We start from the raw sequence: 16941 nt of genomic DNA on the forward strand, positions 1-16941 counted from the left end.
TGATTCCAAGCAGTTATCCTAACACATTCTCATTAAGTTTATGAAATCATGCATATTTTGCTAATGTAGTTTAATTTGCAATCGATTTACATTGTGTTTGGATTATATTGTCGGATGTTTACAAATCTATAGCCAGCAGGAAACAATGGTGTGATGAGCAGGCATGGACACTGTTGATCTGATGATGGTGGGGTGGTAGGATGGGAACCCATAATGAGCATTTTATTAATGGGTACATTTTTTTTATAACTTTTCCTTCCATGTATAACCTGGAACTGCAGAGTCTTAGGATGAATACTCCAGATAACAATGAACTCGTGAATATTAGGTATCTAAAAGAAAAGTAATTAGCATTCTTAAAAATAAACCAAACTTGTTACCGTTCTTTGGTAAGAAAGTATAAAAACTGAAGAGATTTAACATCGTTTTCAGTTTGCATAGGTAAATTTAGACTTGCTCTTTAATTTTGGAGTTTTAGAATTTGGAGACATGATCACAGTTTGAAAAGTGTACTTGGAGTAAAAAAAAAAAAGATTGGGGAGCCACATAAATCCTTTGCTGTGTTATTAACTAACAAAAGTACTGGGTTGTATTAATTTAATGGAACAGTTGTCATGTTTCTCTGCATGGGTGAATGAAATTAATGGCATGGGATTAATATAATCAACACAGGTTTTCTGTAAAATTTTGAGTTATACAAGATTGTGTTTGAGAGAGAACTCTTTAACAGTGCAGTCAGGTAACTTGGGTATTCCTAGTCACATAATATAGAGAAATGGAATAAGTAATAGACTTGCATATTTTTTTTTTTAATGATTTATTTTATAAACAAGTTTGTACTTTTGACCCCATCACCCATTCCAGCCATCCCCTGTCCCCCAGCCCGCCTTAGGCAACCACCAGTCTGCTCTCTACATCCATGAGGTCCATAAGTTTGTTTTTATTTTAAAGATTTCACATGTAAATGAGATCATATGGTATTTAGGTATTTATCTTTTTCTGTCTGACTTACTTAACTTAGCATAATGACCTCAAGGTCCATCCATGTTGTTTCAAAAGGCAAGATTCTTTTCTTTTTTATGGTTGAATACCCCTCCCTACCATATGTGTGTGTGCGCGTGTATACATTACCACAGTTTCTTTATCTGTTCATCCGTTGATGGACATTTAGGTTGTTTCCATGTATTGGTTGTTATGAATAATGCCACAGTGAATATGGTGGTACATGTATCTTTTTGAATTAGCATTTTTGTTTTCTTTGGTTAAATACCCAGAGGTGGAATTGCCGATCCATATGGTAGGATTTTTTTTTTTTAAAGGAAACTCCAAACTCTTTTCCATCATGGACGCACCAATTTATATTCCCACCAACAAGTGTTCTCTTTTCTCCACATTCTGACCAATATTTTTTATTTTTTATATTTTTTGGTAATAGCTATTCTTACAGATGTGCGTTGTTATCTTGTTGTGACTTTGATCTGCATTTCCCTGGTGATTAATGATGTCGAGCATCTTTTCATGCATCTGTGGTAGTCATCTGTATTCTTTGGAAAAATTTTCAGATCCTCTGCCCATTTTTTAATCGGATTGCTCCCCCACCCCTTAAATTGTAGGAGTTCTTTATATATTTTGGATATTTATTAACCCCTTATCAGATACAGTTGACCCTTGAACAGTTGAAACAACTTGGAGCTAGGGGTGTGGGCCGCTGAGCAGCTGAAGATTAGGTCCTCTTGCCTCTGGTGCAGCAGCAGCTCAGTCAGAGTCGAGACTCAGGCTTGGATTCATGTGATTCTGTGCATGGTGGCCTTGAAGGGCACACAAGCTTTCCCCTGCGCTTAAAACTCTGTAAGATGAAAGTACAGGTGCTATATTTATCGAGAAAAAAATCCACTACACAAGTGTATCTAAATTAAATATCTAGAAATGTAGAGCTTATCCTCAGTTGTTTGGGTGGACCAGTCTAATTATCACACATTTACTTTCAGGTATCTTTTATTTTTCCCCACCCAAATAATCCTTCCTCCCTCCCTTCTTCTCTCTCTGCGTCCCTTCCCTCCCTTCCCTTTATTTTACCCAGAAGTGCAGTTACCAGATTGTATGGTAGTTACAGTTTTTATTTTACTTTTCAATTATAAACATGCTTCAAATTTATAGAAAGGTACAGACATCATGGATTTATTACAGATATGCCCCTATTCATATTTTGCCATATTTTTATAGATCCCTTTTCAACTTTTATTATGAAATATTTGCTACATTAAAAGCAGTATATATAAATTATGTAGCACACACTTATAAAATGAAAACTCAGGAATTACCACCACTTTAAGAAATAGAATGTTACCAGCACTGTTGAATTTAGTGCATGCTCTTCACTATTGCATTCCTAGTGGTTAACTGCTGTCCTGAATTTTGTGTTTATCGTTCCTTTGCTTTAATTGCTTTGCATGTATGCATAAGATTATACTCCTTTATTTCACTTTCATACTTCCTTCTCCTTTTTCAGAGCAAATGGTTCTCGTTCTAATTCTCCAGTATCTTATCTTTTCCCTCCAATTTTTTAATGAAATAAAACTTATACAAATAAAAATTACAGTTTTAACTGCTTAAGAGTATATAATTCAGAGGTTTTTGATACACAATTGGCCCTTGAATTACTTGGGGGTTAGGAACCCTGACCCCCTGCACATTTGAAAAATTCACGAGTATTTTATAGTTGACCCTTCATAAACAAGTTTCCTTCATATCGTTTCGCATCCATGGATTCAGCCAAACGAGGATCATGTAGTACTGCAGTATTTACTGCTGAAAACAATTAATATATAACTGGACCCATGCAATTCAAACCCGTGTTGCTCAAGGGTCAACTGTAACCACTATCTAATGCCAGAACATTTTTATCAGTCCCACAATAAATTACATACATCCCAGTATATTCCCCTCTCCTCCATACCTTGACAGTCAATAATCTACTTTCTGTCTCTATGGATTTGTGTATTTTTGACATTTCATATAGAGAGATTTGTTTCTGGTTCCTCTTACTTAGCATGATGTTTTCCATATTTAAGCATAGGTTTTATCTATATTGTAGCATGTATCAGCACTTCATTCTTTTTTTTTTAATGACTGGATAATACACATTGTGCAGATAGACCACATTTGGTTTGTCCAATCTTCAGTTGATGGACATTTGAGTTGTTTCCACTTCTTGACTAATATGAATGAATCTGCTGTGAACATTCCCATGCAAGTTTTTATGTGAAAATATGTTTCTATTTGTTCAGAGTGTATGACCTAAGAGCAGATGTGCTGGTCATTATGGTAACTCTGTGTGTAACTTTTTGAGGAACTGCAAAACTCTTTTCCACAACAGCTGCACTATTTTACATTCCCATTAGCAGAATATGAGGTTCCAACTTCCGCTTCACCAAGACTTGTTATATTCTCTTTTGTTGGTTTTTTTTTTTTCATAGTTATCCAAATGGGTATGAAGTGGTATCTCATTGTGGTTTCGAGTTGCATTTCCCTTATCTTTTATGACTAGTAAATTAGCATCTTTTCGTGTTCTTATTGGCCATTGTATATTTTTTTGGAGAAAAATGTATCTGTATCTTCTTGCATCAGTTTTTGAAGTTTGAATGTTTTTAAGAATTTGCTCATTTTATCTGCATTTAAAAATTTTTTGGCATACAATTATTCATAATATTTTCTTTATTATCTTTTTTTTTTTTTGAGGGCGTGAGGTGGGTGGTAATATCTCCTTTTTATTTTTATTCTTAGTAGTCATTTGAGTCTTCTCTCCTTTTTCCTTTGTCAGTCCAAAATTTGGCAATTTTGTTCTTTTAAAGCAATTTACGATTTCATTCATTTTCTTGTAGTTTTCCTGTTCATTTGTTCTATTTCTGCTGTTTATTTCTCCCTTCCTTCTGCTTGCTTTGTGTTTAGTTTGCTCTTTTTTCTAATTTCTTAAGGTAGAAAGTTCGATGATTGAGTTCAGATCTTTTTTTTTGAAAGTAGGCCTTTTCAGCAGTGTCTTTCTGAAGAGTATGACAGTATCTTTTATGATTTCTCCCTAATTATTTTATTCCCAGTATCTGCTTCTCTACTTTTTTACTTCTTATCCCGTGCATATTCCATTGGAAAATATACATACATACAGTTTCAGCTGTCCTCTATATTCATTAGATTGCCAAATCTATGCCTCTAGTGTGGAATTTTTCTTGAGTTCCAGATTCATTCCCCACAACCTAATGAACTTCAGTTCTCCATGGATGCTGAATGAATAAATGTTGTCAGTTACTACACAGTCCTTGAATAGCTTTTATGTATTCTTGGTAATGTGTTCATTTTCTTTGAAAATTAAACTTTGCATTAGGCAGTCTTGTTTCTGTCAGAGTAGTAACTTGCTTCTTGCTGCAGTAATGGAGTTGCTTCAGCTGTTTGTCTTGGCCACTCTCACTTTTAATATAATTTTGAAATAGTAGATTAAAGTAGCTAAAGAGCTCAGATGTGTTTTCACCACAGTATATTGCTAATTGATTTCTGTGACCCATTTACTGTGCTTTTAAATTTCCTTTAATTATGGTGCTTATAATTTGTCATGACCGTACTCATTAAACAAATCTCATTTGGTAGAGAAGGCCAAGTAATGTCAACCAATTATTCATAGATACCTGCTACAGGATTGAGCAGAATATGAACACTAATTGATTTTAGGGGCGTGAACATTCTTCCTTAAGAATGGGGTCCTACTCAGATTTTTTCATAATAGTTAGTAGGAAACTACATTTTTATTCTTCATGTGTGTCCCCTTTTCATTTCAGGAAAGAATTGAGGTATGGATATAAGAACAGAGATGAGTAATTCTCAGGCAGAATAGTTCTGCAGTCTATCTGTATAATCATTTGAAATTCACTGTGTGTGATGAGATATTACTGATGGGATGAGTTGTCACTGTGAACAGTGTGGAAATTGAGAACAGTTGATCCTGGAACATTTTAGATCTAATTTATTTTTAACCACAGAACACTTGTTTTTCCTTCTTATTCAATTAGTTGTATGTTCTTTATTTTTATGTAATAAATTGTTACATCTCACATACAACAAGTACTACTGTTTCAGTATTTATTCTTGTGTAGGAAAGAATTTGACTAATACTGTATAGCCTTGCTAAGTGTAGTACAAGACCTATCCTGTAGATAAGACAGTAAGAATTTTTCCATTTTAAAGCGTCCAGGCTACTTTGTCTCTGGGATCTCTGTAAGTTCCTGAAAGATAAGCTTCGAAGACTCTGAAGTGGTAAACACAGAAGGATATTAACATTTGGACGGTGAATCAGCCACTGGGGAGAAAAAGTAATTTTCAGTAAGCATGTTGACTACTTATAAAGCAAAGTGAATTTATAACCATCTCATTGAAACAGAACCTGAAAAGTTCTTACTGAATGAAGAAATTAGTATAAATGGAAATGAATTTATAAGAATTACTTTAAAATTAATTAAATTGTAATGCCATTAATAATATCTCCAGTTAGGGTGCTATCTTTTTATTTTAGTTAAAAAATAAATAAATTTATAATGACTTAAGAAATTTCTCTTTTTGGATTTGAATCCTGCTGATTTTCCTCCTCACAGTGTTCCTCATAGTTCCTCAACTTGTTTATCGTGGTAGTTTTTAGGAACTGGTTGTTAAAGATTCAAAATTAAAGTGTGTCTTTTCTTTAGACAGAGATGACAGTTCTACACTAACAAAGCAGGAACTTAAATTCATAGGTATGTACCAAACTTAAGCATGGTTCTAAAGGTAATAGTGTTAAATTAGTCCAAATGTAGCTTGGAAGTCTTCCCTTGTAAAGCAGTGTTAGAAATCTGTAGTCACAGAAATGATGACTAAAAGGCATTTCCCATAATTTTGGATGATTGGTGGGATGGAGTATTTTATTATGTTCTTATTGTTGTACTTGCTTGGATTCATTATATTGCTTAAGTCATGGCAGGATGGGTTTTAGGGTTCCTGAAACTGTTTATCTGTCAGGGTTTAGACGCCTAGGTCTTTGATTTTTTATAAAGACCATTTTCTACATCTGCGACCCTTCTGTCTCACTGCAAGAAAGAAGAATCTGAGATTGCAGTTTATGATTTATAATAATTCTCTAATTCTGTCATGTATCTCTCTAATACTTATGGGTCAGTTGAGAGTGAGCATGTGTATTCTGAATCCACTACACTCAACTAATTAATGTATGCATCCACTCCACCCTCTCTCTCTCCTGAAAACCTCAGTTTCACATATTAATCAAAATAATCTTGCAGGCTGTGATTACCTGCAATATGAAATGTTCCTTCTCAAGAGTAAGCTAATATCTTGGCTATTTTTCATTTGATAAGTATACATTAAGTTCCTTCTGTGTCTAAGATCCTGGTTAGTTGCTTTGGGGAAATAGGTATATACTGCATATGGATCCTGCCCTTTAGGGAACATAAAACCATAAAAGGAAGAAAAATGGATATATAAGTAACAATTTGAAGATATGTAGTTATAACTTCTTTAATGATCTACATACAGTATACTAAGAGTCAAGGTTAGGAAAAACTACTTTCAACTGAGGGAATAAGATGTGCAGAGGATGTAACATTTTACCTGATGTTTAAGGAACATGTAGAATTTAGCTATTTGGAGATAAGGATCAGGGTAAACTCCCAATGCCAGGAATAGAATACAGCACAAACAGTGACACACAAATGAGAATGCACAGGCTGTTTAAAGTGATGGTGATATTGCCAGTTGATATGAATTATATGAAAAATAATAGCTCTAGATATTAGGCAAAGGAGTTGAAAGTAGTTGGTATTGGAGCTGGGAAAAAAGATAAAACTGATTGTTTAGGAATATTCATCTGGCTGTAGCATATAAGATTAAAAGGGAGCTAATGCTGGAACAGAGAAACCAATGAGATTTTTTAATATAATCTAGCCAAATGTGTTGGAAGCCTGAATGAGGATAATAGAAGTCAGACTGATGGGAAATAATGAGCTGATAAGTAATTGTCAATAGACTGATGATAGCTGGGGATAGGTATTCATTTACCAACAAGGTGTTTAGGCAGAGTTGTTCAGCATGCAGTTGGGTAGATGAGATTAGAGTTTGGGCATGAAGGAGAATTGGAAGTAATCTATATAGGAGTCAATAACTGAAATGCCAAGATTGGTCAAGGCTGAGAAATGTTGATAGAGAAGAAAAAGAAAGTAGTTGGATCAGGTTTGTTTGAAGATGGGAAAGTCCCAATAGGTAGAAAGGAAAACGAGAAAGATCAAGATGTGAGAGAAGAATATTTGATGGACCAAAGAATGTGGACAGATGGGAAGACATCATGTGAACAAGTAGAAATAGTAAATGTAAAAAAGCCCATAGTCTTCATAATTTCAGATTAATGAACTTTTAAATTAGTAGAAATTTTAAAAATACTTTTCCCCCTCAAAAGAAATGATTGTTACTTGCAGGTACGTGTAGTAACTTGAATGTGTTTCCTACAAAAACATTTATCCTTTTAGTGTATTTCAGAATAACGTTTTAATGATTATATAAGAGTAATAAATAATGATACTATATGTGTGAAGATTATGTTTCTGAGCTACAGTAGTTTCTTTTGTAATTCTCAGTGTGCTGAGAATTTATCTCCTCTCCTTGTCAAGAGGGTGTCGGTGTGTCTCATTCTATTCTCTGCCTTCTCCTAACTGAATCAGTCACCAAGTAGTACCTTCTAAACATTTTTCCTAATTAATTACTTTGAAGCTTCCTAGCTATGACTTTTATATCTAATTTATTATTTTCAAACTTCATCTTTCTTCATCATGGTTATGAGTTGGTTCAGATCCTTAAATCTTTCACAGATTAAAATATTAGCCTCCTTTTGGTTTTGTCAGTATACCTAGAGTTGGTCTGGTGGGCTGACCCAAGCCAATGTCTCAGATATAAAGGTAGGAAAGAATGTCACTTAGTCATTAATGATGAAAACATAAACTGTCAAGAATGTGAAGTGTTGCTTGTCCTATTCTTCCTTAAAGTAATCTTGGGGAGACAAACCACAGTTGTTACTTACTTAATGAAAACGTTATTTACTTAATGAATCTGACATCAGAATAAGGACAGTTAGATCATGTTTAAAGATTATCACCATCTCGGTAACATTCTTTCTCTGTCCAATCAGTTCATTGAGTTGCAGTTTCCTTTAACATTATGTCTAGTCATACGTTTACAGAAACTGTCCAGATCACCTTAATTAAACCTGGAGTTATAGACCATATCTTATGGTGAGCTGTTTCTATAAGTGGCTGATATTACTTATTTCACACTCAGAGAGTCATTTTATTTCAGGATCTCTGGATTTATATATGTACCTATTCCTGACAGAATAGTATATTCTAAGTATTTGGAGTTATGCCTGTCAGATTTTCCTCTGTCATGCTTGTAATCTTAGGAGGAACTAATATTTTCATTCAAAATGGGAATTAGGAAGCTTATGTTGAAAGTTGTTTCTTGGTGTGTGAAGATTTAGGAGACCAAAAATCTTTAATATATTTTGTCAATAATAAAAAATCTGATCTTCTACCCAGATCAGTACTAAAAGAACTGTGGAGATAAAACAGATCAGTGTAACAAACATATAAAAGACATGAGGGAAAATAATAATTTGAAACAAAGAAAGTATTAAAAAGAAACAAGTAGAAATTTTAGGTATGTAAGACTATATGGTTGAAGTTAAGAATACAGTATATGGAATAAATAGCACAATGCATATAGCCAAGGAATAAAGTAATTACAGGATAGGTCAGATTAAGGAAATCCCCAGAAAGAAGGAGAGGACCTATATATATTGAAAAAAAACTAAAACTAAAACTAAATAATATGGAGGATAGAAGTAGAATGCAGATAGTGGGAGTGCCAGAAAGGGAGAGAGAGAACAGTGGGGAGGAGGAAATAATCTGAAGAAATTAAAAAAAAAGAGAGATCTTACATTGAAACAGCCTATACAGTGCTGAAGGAAAAAATCCCCATCTGGACACATTATAGGGAAATTTAGAAATATCAAAGAGAAAGAAAGAGTTCTAAAACATGGACTGTTATTAAAAAGCACTTCCTGGGGGGACCTACAAGAACTAAATAGAAGTGACTATTGTCCTAAGAAAATGGTGTACGACGTATGAAAAGGCTAGACTTACAGAGCTATTTATCATAGCCAAAAAAAAGACGTAGTGGAGTGTAAAAATTACACTCACATTTTTTCCTGCATCTTCTGGGTTTGATTATCAAGTGATATTTAGGAAGTTCACCTAGCACCTTAAAAGTATATTCAGGATATATTTTCCCAGACAGCAATCCCAGACAACAAGTTGTACATATATTATGCGTAAATAATACATACATGGTAAAGAACTGTCAGTTTCTTATAGTTCTTGTCTTCGGGATTCTCAGATTCTAGTTGGAAGAGTCAGAAATGTAAATAAATAATTACAAAATAAAATGTTAGACAAAATTATCACAGTGGTTATGTTAAAATTACAGGCTTGAGAGTAGTTTTTTCCTTGTCTTTTCTAAAATTGAATGTGGTCAATACTTTTATATTTTTATTTAAATCACAGAAAATCTTTAAAGAAGGGCAAATTGTTCTAATGGCTGCCACATCTAATAAGATTATGTTCTTCATTTTAATTGGCAATTTTTTTTCCTAGTGAACTTTCCTTTTAATTTCCTTAAGCTAAAGAAACAGAAAAAAAAATCACTGTGTAATGAACTTCATGTTTCTCATCTACGCTTATGATTGATACTAATTTAGGTGTGTCTTATTTCTTAATGAAATACTCTTCTTCATTAACCTGACCACCTATATTTTTATACTTCACCTGAGCTAAATGTTTCTAGAGAAAAAAGTCACACTATGTACAGATTCCTATCATTGTAGATTCATGATACTAGCCTTGAGTGATATTTAAATTGCTTGGCAATGTTATTAGTACATGTCTCTAGAAAACTTTTTGCCACAGTTGTTTATTTTTTTTTTTAACTCTTTCCCCCCTTTCCCAGTCCCCAATTTATTAGATATCCCAGAAAAAACTTTATCTTCTCATCACTCAAGTCTGCAAACCTGCTTGATTTGTTTCATCTTTTTTTTCTCTCTACAGTCCCACCTGCAGTCAGAGGCTATTGCTGCTTGTGCTCTGGCTCTCATCCTTTTCTGCCCTCTCAGACACCTTGTCATTTTAGTGTCCTCACCCTCTATGTCTCTGTCACTTACCTTTGCTCATCTCTATCTAAATGTGCTCTGGTCTCTTTTCTTGAAGCACACACACACCCACACACACTCTCTTTTAACCCCACATCCCTACTTGCGAGCCTAAGCCATAGACTGCCTGTGCTCCCTCATTAACGTCTTCTCTTTGCTTCGGGTGGTGTGTCTGGGTGGGACTCTGTTTTTCTTTGGACTTCTCATGTTTCCTCATTGATAAAATTCAGGTCCCTCATCAATTTTGGACACAACTCTAGCCATTATATCTTAAAATATTATTCTTGCTTTTTTTTTCTTTTCTTCAGTACTTTTTGGTAGACTTTCATTCTGTCCTTCATGTCTCTTACCGTCTGTTATAATTTCCACTTCTTAATCTCTCTGTGCTGTATCTGTGTATTTTCTTTAGATCTTTTTTGTTCACTTGTTGTTTCTTTATGCTCTGTTAATTATTTCTGACTAATTAATGTGTTTTTCAATTTTAGAAATTCTTTGTGTGTGTACATGTGTTTTTAATAGACCTGCTCTGATTTGGGCTTTTTTTTTTCTCCTGTTTTGAAGAATGTTTAGTTCTTTTCTCACATCTAAATATGTTTATTTTGAAATAATCTTAAACACAGAAAAATGGCAAACATAGTATAGAGAGCTTTATCTTCCTCAACCATTTGTGAGTAATTTACAGTCATAGTGCTCTGTCAGCCCTGTATTTCTTAGAAACAAGGATATTCTCCTTCAAAATCACAGTACAACTGTCAAAAACAGGAGCTTGACATCACCGTATTACTAGCATCTAGTCTTCAATGCCATCCAAGTTTTGACAGTTCCCTCAATTTTTGAAGGTTATAGGCTAGTTATTTTGTTTTGTTTTTTAATTTTTAAATTTTGGGAGGGGGGTAATTATATTTTTAATTTATTTTTAACAAAGATACTGGGAATTGAGCCCAGGACTTCATGCATGCTAGGCATGCACTCTACCACTGAGCTATACCCTCTCCCCTAGGCCATTTATTTTGGATTTTATTTTTTAATTATTAGATTCAGGTTATGTTTTTTGGAGCAAGGTGTCATAGAAGTGATTTTTCTGTTGCATTTTGTCGGATTGCATATAACCAGACTTTTCCAATGAAAAACGTTTCTTTTCTCTTTCATAATTGGTATTTTGTGGAATAAATTGTGAGACGATATAAATATCCCTTTCCTCATCAGACTTTCACTTTATTTCAATATGGACTTACAGATTTGTATAGGTTATAATCCACTTGTTGTGATGCAACACATTGCTCACAGTTAGACATTAGGGAGTCCCTTTAAGCTGGCTCCATGTCCTTTGGATATGTCTCCAATATTCTTTTAATGCTTCCTTATTTTCTGACACAGCAAATATATTAGTTTTCTGTTGCTGCCATGGAAAATTACTACAACATTAGCAGCTTAAAACCACACAAATTTCTTAGCACACAGTCAGAAATCTGGGTTAGCTGGTTTCTCTGCTGAGATTCTCACAAGGGTGAAATCAGGATGTTGGCCACCTGTTATTGTCGGGAGACTCTGGGAACAACCCACTTCCAAGCTCATACAGGCTGTTGGCAGAGTCCAGTCCTTTTCTTGCAGTTGTAGGACCAAGGTCACCATTTCCTTTCTCACTGTCAGCTGAGGGCCTCCCTTTGCTCTTAGAGGCTTCTCTCCATCCTTGCACATGTGTCCCTGTGTCTTAGAGCCAGCAGAAGTGATAAGTTGAACCCTTTCACGCTTAGAATCTATCTGACTTCCCTTCTGCCGCATTTCTCTTGCTTTCTCTTCTGCATTTTCCACCCACTCTTCTGTCCTTCCTCTTCAGTTTTTCAGGGCTCATGTGATTACACTGGGCCCAAACTGCCAAGTCTCTTCAGAGCAGTATCTAGATTAGTGTGTGATTGAATAACCAGGAGATGGGAAACTTGGGGGACATATTTAGAGTTCTACTTACCACAGCAGGATATCCCAGGTTCCTCTTTTTTATTATATAGAATGGTGTTCTTTTCTCACATTTTTTTGTTCCTTCTCGTCGGTACTTTATCATTTAAAACCTTTATTTCATAATCTTTATTTGCTGTTTCTTTTTTCTAAGGTTCTTAGAAGAAGGTCAAATCTTAATATTTATTTCTGCTAATTTGTGGTCAGGGGAATTGTTCCTTCTGTGTTTTCTAATTTTGGATTGCGAACTTACTTTCTTGCCTGGGTTGAGGATATATTCCTTCAGAGAGGTTTTGTGTTTTCTTCTGCTCAAGTGACAGTACTGCCTGACCCCTTCCTTATGTTAATTTAATGTTTGGGATTTGCTAGAGCAGGCACATGGTGTAAATTCAAACCCAAAACCTATTTGAAGGAAAGGCCGTGGGTATAAATTCTCAGGGCAGATTTCCCATCCTCTGTCCAGAGCTCAGATCAAATGGGACAAACATCCCTATTTTCTCCCTTTGTATGCTCTGATTTGGGGGTTTTGTGTTTTTGGAGGGGGTCTTTGAGGGCATGGGGAAGTGATGGTGTTTAGCTTTCCCCTAAAAGTATACCCCTGGGAAGGTCCAAACTATGTAAACAAAGTCTCATCAGTTTCAGCTTTCTCTCCATTAGAGACCCCATTTTCTTGTGAGCATTAAAGCCAAGCTTCTAGTTTCCTGGCGCAGGCTGGCTGCCCTAGGGCAGCTATTAAAGCTTTCCTCCTCGTTTTGATCCCTAAGATTTTTTCTTACTTTCTTGTGGACTCAGCTGTTTGTTTTTAGGTAATTTTAATTAGGAAGGTTTTTAGGTTGTCTAGTGTGCCTCATTGCCAGAAACAAATCCTCGCCATTGATTGATTTTTCAAATCACTTCACTCTCTCTTCTCCACTCAGGTCAGAAATAGCTTTCATTGCCAAGTCCACGCGGGCATTTTTCAGTTTTCATCTTACATGACCAACTTACCCTTCCCTTCTTCTTCCCCTTCCCTGGACTTGGTTGTCCTGCTGTTTTGACTATTTCTTTTTAGTTTTCTTGTGGCTTCTCATTTATCTTAATTTGGTGTTGAAATTCCTTGGGGCTCAGTCTTTTCTCACTCCATAATGCTTACCAAATTTAAGCTACTTAAAATCTTTTGTCTAAAGTATTACAATAGCTCCTTAAGTCATCTCCCTTTTCTACTCTTCTATTGTCTTCTAAGGCATTGTTCACATTGTATTCCAAGTGATCTTTTACAAATACAATTCTGATCAGGTCACTCTCTTTTGGGTTAAAATGCTTTAATGGCTTTCCATTACTATGAAGCTGAAAAGCCCTTTATGACCTGCAAGGTTCTACCTGAGCTGGCTCTTGGGTTGGCTTCTAGCTTCATCTTTGAGCATCTTGTTTCTTTTCTTATTATGCCACACTGGCAGTATTGGTTAGGGTCCATGGTACGTAAGTCACAGAAGTAGATTGTCAAATTCAGGCAAAAAATTACTTTATGGGATATAGACAGTTATTTTAGAGATTTAATAGAAAAGCCTCACCCTAAACCTCTGAGAGGTGAGAAATAAAGTTAGTTTCAAAGACCAGATGAAGAGGAACTAACGTGTTCCTAATACTACTACTATGTAACTGACTTAGGTTTGACCATTCTCTGCCCTTGTGAGTAGGCGTTCAAGGTGTTAAGTTCCCAGGAGAGATGGTTCGCCTCCGGTTGAGTCACATGTTCATCCCTGGGCCAACGTGCATGAAATTGGAGGTGGGGTACTTACCTAATGGAAAATAGGGTATTATTTGGAAAAGAAATGGGCAACAATTCTAGGCAGGTAAAAAAGGAAACAGTCCCTAAGGACTTCCTTTCAGTTATGTGTCACTGCTTCACAGAGGCCTACCGGTACTGCTCATCTTTTTTTTTCCTTTTTTGGTACTCCTAACCTTAGGTTACCCCTCATATTCTGTTACAGCTTGTCCTGCTTTTTCATCAGAGCACTAACATTTGCGATTCATGTGTGGCTCTTTCACTTTAAGCTCCAGGAATGTAGTACATCTTCAGTGGCTAGTATTATGTCTGGGCACGTTAGGCACATAAATATTTGTAGAATATTGTAAAATCAGGTCAGCTCTGCATATTCAATTGTTTCTATCAAAATGATACTAAAAACATGTGCAATGAAATCAGATAATATGTATGGTAAGTGTTAAAGGATTAAAAATTCTATATTATGTATATAGGCAGCTATATAGAGCAAAACCATAAACTATGCACTGGAAAGTTTGAAAATATGTAAGAATATCAACAGTATTTGTGGCTGTTTTTTTTCCCTTCTTTTGCATCTATTCAAAATTTTTAATAATGAGTATGTGTTGTTTTTATAGGTAAGATCAAAAGAAGCTATACATAATGAACAAAATTATTCATCTGTTTGTAAAAATAGAGCAACCTAAGCAGTAGTTAATGTGCCTGAAGAGATTTAAGAACACCTGTGTTCCATCAATGACCAAGAGTCTCAGAGAAGAAAGACATACTTTTTTTCTAAGTTTTTTTACCTTCTCTGAGTAGTGAATGTGTTAATCGTATAGAGACACATGTTCTACAGTCTAGAAAGAGAAAGCCAAGATAAAGAATATCCTGAGTGTTTATTCATTAGTCCCCAAAGGCTAGGAACATTGAGGCAACATGAACAACAGCAGCTTTCTATTATTGTATATATTATCCTACTTCTTCTTTTAACAATAGATATCATTCCTCCTTTATATTTTATACTATGGCTACTATTTATCAAATGATTACTGTATGGTAGACAGTAGACTAATAAATTAGTGTATGCTTTTCATCTATTAGTTAATCCTTGCACCAGCCCTGTGAAATCATTGGTACCATCTTCACTTTATAATGACGTGTATTAGATTCAGAGAGGTTATTTGTATGCGGGAGCAAGATTTAGACTTTTAACTACTTTCATACCATATTAACCTCCAGAAAAGAATGTGAAGTCTCCTGACATGGGAGTTAGGGATAACTTATCATGCTTAGTCATTTACTTGGTTGAATATTCACGACTATTCCATTCATTTACTCTGAACAAGCAACTTGATGTGATGCTAATTTGAGCTCCCAGTTTGTCTGGGAAGCAGGACCTCTGGTGAACCTAACATTTCTGTCACTGGACAGGTATGCTTCTGTCTATATGTCAATTTCATACAATTCCAAAGGGCAAACTAATAAAAGCTTAGATCTAAACAATGATTTCTTGGCTCTGCCCACACTATACTGTTCTTCCTGAGATCACCATCTGTCTCTGTGTTTCCAGATACAATGGGCATTTTCATTCTGTGTCTTAACCAGCCTTTCAGCATCATTTGATATAGTTTGTGTGTCCCCTTTTTAATCTTCAGACTCTCTCTTCTTGGCTTCAGTGAAACTGCACTCAGGGTTTTCTTTTTATGTCACTGATCTCAGTTTTCTTTACAAATTCCTCTTCCGTTGCCACCCTTGAAATATTGGAGCTTCAGGACTTAGTCCTAGGCTGTTTTTTTGTTTTTGTTTTTGTTTTTAATTTTACAAACAAAAGTGCACTCTTAACTATTCCATGTGTCACTGACTTCTAATCACTGGCCAGAAACCTTGGATTCATAAATAATACTTTTCTTTACTCTGTCTACCAAGCATCTCATCAAGTTTAGGTGATTGTGACTTCTAGATGAATTTCAGGTCCATCTTTCTCTGTGTTCAGTGACACTTCCTCCTTAGTCCAGAGGATCATAATCCTCTATCTAGATTATAGGATAACCTCCTGAATAATCTCTCTGTTTCCGCTTCCCCTTTTCAATTCAGTTGCTACAGAGCAGTGGGAGGGATGATCTTCTAAAAAGACAGTTCTTGCTATTTGCCTTTGTTGTCTTCCTATTGATCTTAACATTCATTCTAAACACCGCTACGTGGCTTGCAAGTCATGTGAGATCTACTTCCCCTCCCTCCAGCCTTTTGCCACTCTCTCTGCTGTGCTTTAGCCATATTACCTGTCTTCTTTTTCCTCGTCTTTGAACAGGCTTTTCTATTTCACTCATTGCTCAGTTAACAACTAGTTACCCAGTTTTTAGATCTTGGCCTATCGTTTCTTCAGACAGGTCTTTTCTGCTTCCTGATTTTTCAGTCTCATGGCACCCTTTTCTCTTCTATCATAGCACTTGCCACAATTTATAGTCATGTGTTTGTTTTAATGTTTGCCTCGCTAATTACATTGTAAATTACTGGCGAGCAGAGAGCTTATTTGTCTTGTTCCTGCTATATTCCCTGCTCCTAGCACAGTACCTGTCTTTTAATAGATATGAAATAAATATTTCTTGGATGGATGAATGGATGGATGGTGTGTCACTGCCACCCTCTGTATCATTCTGCATCGTTGTTTCTGTCTGTCCTGAAGAGGTGAATTTCATGGTGTTTTGCTGGAACTTGGCATTGCAGGATTCAGTTCTATTTAATCGATGAATGTCACCTTGATTTGGATTAAAATAGCATATAACTATTGAAAAGATTGAAATAGAAAAAAAAAGCAGATACAGAACAATCTAAGGAGGATTATTTGCCTGTGAAAAGAGGTCTGGAACTCTTCATGTTCATAGACTCATTTGACCTTTTCCTTTGAAATTCTCTTAAGTGGTTTCCAAGATTGTCTCTGTTAGTTTCCTTATTTTGCTCT

At 35.4% G+C, this 16941-nt stretch overlaps 1 protein-coding gene across 15 annotated transcripts in view; it reads left to right on the forward strand.

The window, feature by feature from the left end:
• MLLT10 (MLLT10 histone lysine methyltransferase DOT1L cofactor) overlaps window positions 1-16941 on the forward strand; it is a 161266-nt gene that overhangs the window by 114939 nt on the left and 29386 nt on the right. For 13 of the 15 annotated variants that reach the window (XR_010377934.1, XM_064479374.1, XM_064479376.1 and 10 more), the window contains one exon: window positions 5727-5774. The exons of the other annotated variants lie outside the window; for them this stretch is intronic. Coding sequence is in view for 12 of the 13 variants with exons in the window: in XM_064479374.1 (XP_064335444.1) it covers window positions 5727-5774 (48 nt within the window). In the remaining variant the exon portion in view is untranslated. The remainder of the gene's footprint in view (window positions 1-5726; window positions 5775-16941) is intronic. 15 annotated transcript variants of the gene reach the window in all.

This window comes from Camelus dromedarius, chromosome 26, assembly GCF_036321535.1.
Source record: "Camelus dromedarius isolate mCamDro1 chromosome 26, mCamDro1.pat, whole genome shotgun sequence".
Taxonomy (NCBI): Eukaryota; Metazoa; Chordata; class Mammalia; order Artiodactyla; family Camelidae; genus Camelus; species Camelus dromedarius.